Source organism: Corapipo altera, unplaced genomic scaffold (assembly GCF_003945725.1).
Source record: "Corapipo altera isolate COAL_440 unplaced genomic scaffold, ASM394572v1 354, whole genome shotgun sequence".
NCBI lineage: Eukaryota > Metazoa > Chordata > Aves > Passeriformes > Pipridae > Corapipo > Corapipo altera.
This window is the reverse complement of record NW_020885020.1, coordinates 801,480-805,822: the sequence shown is the minus strand read 5'-3', so window position 1 is coordinate 805,822 and position 4,343 is coordinate 801,480. Positions and strand designations below refer to the sequence as shown.

At 39.4% G+C, this 4,343-nt stretch overlaps 1 protein-coding gene across 2 annotated transcripts in view; it reads left to right on the top strand.

Moving 5' to 3' along the window:
• The first annotated feature begins 877 nt into the window (after nucleotides 1-877).
• USP40 (ubiquitin specific peptidase 40) overlaps nucleotides 878-4,343 on the top strand; it is a 19,971-nt gene continuing 16,505 nt past the window's right edge. The window contains exons 1-5 of one of the 2 annotated variants that reach the window (XM_027667827.1): nucleotides 878-1,180; nucleotides 1,411-1,512; nucleotides 1,943-2,050; nucleotides 2,868-3,189; nucleotides 3,621-3,702. In XM_027667827.1, coding sequence (XP_027523628.1) covers nucleotides 1,058-1,180; nucleotides 1,411-1,512; nucleotides 1,943-2,050; nucleotides 2,868-3,189; nucleotides 3,621-3,702 — 737 coding nt within the window. In that variant the 5' untranslated portion in view covers nucleotides 878-1,057. Of the gene's footprint in view, nucleotides 1,181-1,410; nucleotides 1,518-1,942; nucleotides 2,051-2,867; nucleotides 3,190-3,620; nucleotides 3,703-4,343 lie in introns of those variants that run through there. The other variant, XM_027667828.1, reaches the window with a different exon arrangement.

The window sequence follows — 4,343 nt, the reverse complement described above, 5'->3', positions numbered from 1 at the left end:
AATAAATAATACTAAATAAATAATATTAAATAATAACAAATAAATAAAAAATAAACAATTCCTGACAATTTTGGATCCTTGAAGAGCCTACTTAAATAAATAATAATAATAACAATAAAATAAAAAATTAAATAAATAATACTAATAAAAATTTTAAATAATAAATAGAATAAATAAACAATAGTAAATGAATAGCGATTAAATAAAAATTTAAATAAATAATACTAAATAAATAATATTAAATAATAACAAACAAATAAATAAAAAATAAACAATTCCTGACAATTTTGGATCCTTGAAGAGCCTACTTAAATAAATAAATAATAATAAAAAAATAAAAATACTAATAAAAATTCTAAATAAATAATACTATTAAAAATTTTAAATAAATAATACTATTAAAATTTTTTAAATAATAAATATAATAACTAAACAATAGTAAATGAATAGTGAGAAATAAAATTTTAAATAAATAATACGAAATAAATAATATTAAATAATAACAAACAAATAATGTACAATTATGAAACACACATTGTCCTTATTGAACTATTGCAATGCAAGCTTGGAAATTTCTCAGGGGTTGCATTTGAGGAAGGTTTTGGTTTTTGTTGGGTTTTTTTTTTGGTAACTTTAGTGGTTTTAAGTGGAGCTTGTTTTTTCTCTTGTCTTAAAAATAAGCCTGGTTGTTCACAAACATTATTTTCCATTTGGAATTCCCACTTTTGGTCAGAATCCTGGTGAAAAGGTTGCTTAATGACACAGAAATTGTGGACTCCCCATCCCTGGAAGTGTCCAAGGCCAGGTTGGACAGGGCTTGGAGCAAGCTGGGCTAGTGGAAGGGCTTTCAAATCCCTCCCAACCCAACCCATTCCATGAATTTATGCTCCATGGTTTATATCAACCCTCCCCTGTGTTGCCAGCACCCAAAAAACACATTTCAAGCTGCAAAAAACACGCCCTGAGAAATCTGTGCTGGTGTGAAACTGTCCTTGGGTGCAAGACTTACTGATGTGTGTCCTTGTGACTGTTATTATTTCTCTTTTTAAAGCCTGAAATGGATGATTCAGAGTACATGTATGAGCTCTTCTCTGTTATTATACACAAAGGTGGCTGCTATGGAGGACACTATCATGTTTATATCAGAGATGTGGATGAATTAGGAAACTGGCAGCCACAGGTAAGTCCTAAAGGTGTTTTTTTTTTCCCTTCCTTGCTTTATAGGCCTTGTTTTCCAGGAAAAGTGTGAATGAGCAGCCAAACTAATTAATAGGTTATGAGGCTTCGAGTGTCTTATGTCCTTAAGAAGGATAATTAATCAGAATTTCCTTCTAATTTTACTACAGAATAATCAAACCCAGGTGTGTGTGGTACAGCAGCATCTGTGAGTCTCATCTCTTTGTTGCACAGGAAGAAGAGGAAAAGCTGATTGAAGATAAGGCTGGAAGAGATGCTGAAAATTCCAGAGAAACTGAGAATCCACTGGCAGTCTTAAAAGGGATTTTAGCAGAGGTATGGTATGTAAGGGGCTTATTGCTTGGATTTTTGAGCCTGGAAGGGGTTTGTGTGTGTAAGAGTGGGCAGGTTTGAGTGTCCAGAGCTCCTCTGAACTCACTGGGAAGCAATTAAAACTTAAAAATGTGAGGCTGGAAAAAAAAAAAAATTGAGGCCTGGAAAGAAATTGAGGCTTGGAAAAAAATTTGAGGCTTGAAAAAAAAGAATTGAGGCTGGAAAGGAAATTTGACAGTAATAGTTTCTCTTCATATAGAAAAAGGTCCTTTCTGAATATTTCTTAAGCTGCCCCCTACAGCTGTTGTAAAAGGTGATGTTACATTGGCTTTTTGAAAACCAGGAATGGTGGGAGCACTTCCAAACTGGCTTCTTTGTGCTGATCCCTTGACTTTTGGAGCCTTTGTTATCCCAGTTTTTCGTTTCTCCCCAGGAAGACTCGAAGCAAATTCCCGCGGATCAATTGGGGCAGAAATTACTGGAGAAAAAAGGGGTGTCCTGGAATAAGAAATACAGAAAACAATATGGAGCGTTAAGAAAGGTATTCACATGGGTGGTAGTTTGGGTTTTACTGTTGAGATAACTTTATAATAATAATTTATATTCCTGTTGAAGAGTCAGTTGGATGATAATTGAAAATGTGGGGCCTTGGACTAGCAAGGAGAAGTTTGTAAGGGGAATTTTGGTTGGTTCCAGCATGTCCATGAAATGAATACTCCAGGAAAATCTTGTTTTCCTGTTGGTTACCGTGTTTTATGAAGCTTTAAGGAAAATACTTCAGCATTTGTGTTGCAGCTATGTGGGAATTCCATGTTTTTTTTGAATGGAGCTGCCTGCTCTAATTTCACAGTAATTATGGAAATGTGGGTGTGAAGTCTGGATATGAGCCTTTTGCAGAGGGGTAGAAACAATTTGTGAGCAACCCAGTGTTAAATAAACATTCCCAACTTGATGTGCTCTCGAAAATATTGCCAAAGACAAGTGCTGGGTCTCTCCCAAAGCACCTTGATCAGTATTCTTGAAGTAACTGGAAATTGTTTTAAGCTTTTGGAAATAGCAGATGAATCTTTGATTAAAACTGAGATTCAGGTTTAGTTGGGGGTTGTTTAATTCCTGTATTTGGTTTTGTAGGTTTGTGGAGGGGTTTGAGAGTGCTTTGGTGTCACAGAAAAGGTCGGGGGGTAAGAAAATCACGTGTTTTCTGTCTCCACTGAGGAAATGGCTGAGGAAGGCCCCTGGAATGAAGGTGGGAGGGATGGGGTTTGTGGGGGTTTGTGGCTCAGCTCGAGGATGGCTCGGGGGGAGCAGCTGCTGCGTTTCAAACTCAGTGTCTTCATCCTGCCCTTGTTCCCTCTCAGTATTTGCAGCATCACCCCCAGGTGTTCCAGCTGAGCCCTGATGCCAACAAGGTTGGCCTGAAGGAAGCCCACGAGCTCCTGGTGGAGCTGGATTCTCCAGGCCAAGCTCTGCAGAGCCCTCCTCAGAGCAATGGTGTCCCCTGGAACTCAGAGAAGAACCCCCCGAGGCCGAGGGCCACCTCTGCTGGTGGCCACTGGTTTGATCTCAACGATTCCAAAGTCCAGCCCATCAAGGAGAAGGATATTGAGAAACAATTCCAGGGTAAAGAGAGTGCCTACATGCTGTTTTACCGAAAATCCCAGTTGAAAAGACCTCCTGAAGGTACACAAAGCTCATCTTGATGTCCTGGGGGCTTCCTGCTGTGCCAGTTTTTTGGGCTGTTGGGCTTTTCTGTCCTTTCCAAGAACTGAAGATCCAGTTTTCCTTGCAGTGATCCCTTGGAAAAAAAGGGTTAAATGAAATTAGTGGCCAGTTAATTGGCTATAGCTGATACTAATTGTTTTTTAAGTATGCTTCACAAATAATAGCAGAACACCCAAAACAAATGCAAGTTGTCGCTCATGGCATTTTTATTAATTTCCCTTCAGGATTGATTGGGAGAATTAAATTATTTGTTTGTTCTTTGTATCGTCTTGCAGTTGAATTTTCTCTATTCTGAACGTAATTGCTTTTTCAGTGTAATGTTTCATCTTGATTTTCTTGTTTGCCAAGCCACATTTGAAGCCAAACCAGCCTTTTATTCTTTGTGGCAGCACGAGGAAATCCGAGGTACCAAATTCCTGAGCACCTCCTGGATGAAATGAATGCTGCTAACACTGAGCTGCAAAAAAAGAGGTATATTGATGGCACTGTCCCAGGCTCAACCAGCTCTTCCCTGCAGGTCTCCAGAGGGATTTAAAGGGAAGAAACCCCTGAGCAGAGCCAGCTGTTGAAATGATTCAGTGTCATGGAGGTTAACTGAAGAATCTGTATACCCAGATTCTGCCTTCTGGTGATTCCCTGCCTCCCTTTTAGGGGCATAAATAGGCATCTGATGGAATTGCAGTGCTTACAGTTTAAAATTGCCCCATTTTTTGGTGCAAATTGGTGCACTTTTGGAAGGAGAATGGAATTCATCGTCTTACCTGGGTTTAGAGAGGGAGTTCTCCTGTGAGAGAAGGGGGAATGACTTGTGTTGCTGTGAAAGAACAGCTACACTGGTATTCTTTGCCAGAAACAAGGGAAGAACTAGTGGTGTTCAGGTTGCTTGGAACTTTTCCTTGTGGGTGAGTGAGGATACACCTGAATCACAGCTGAGTTATCAAAACAGAGGCACAAGAGTGACAGATTTTTATGGGATTTTCACACAAGGCTGTGGCTGCCCCATCCCTGGAAGTGGTCAAGGCCAAGTTGGAGCAACCTGGTCTAGTGGAAGGTGTCCCTGCCCTGGAGGGACACCATGGATGAGCTTGAAGGTCCCCTGCAACCCAAACCTG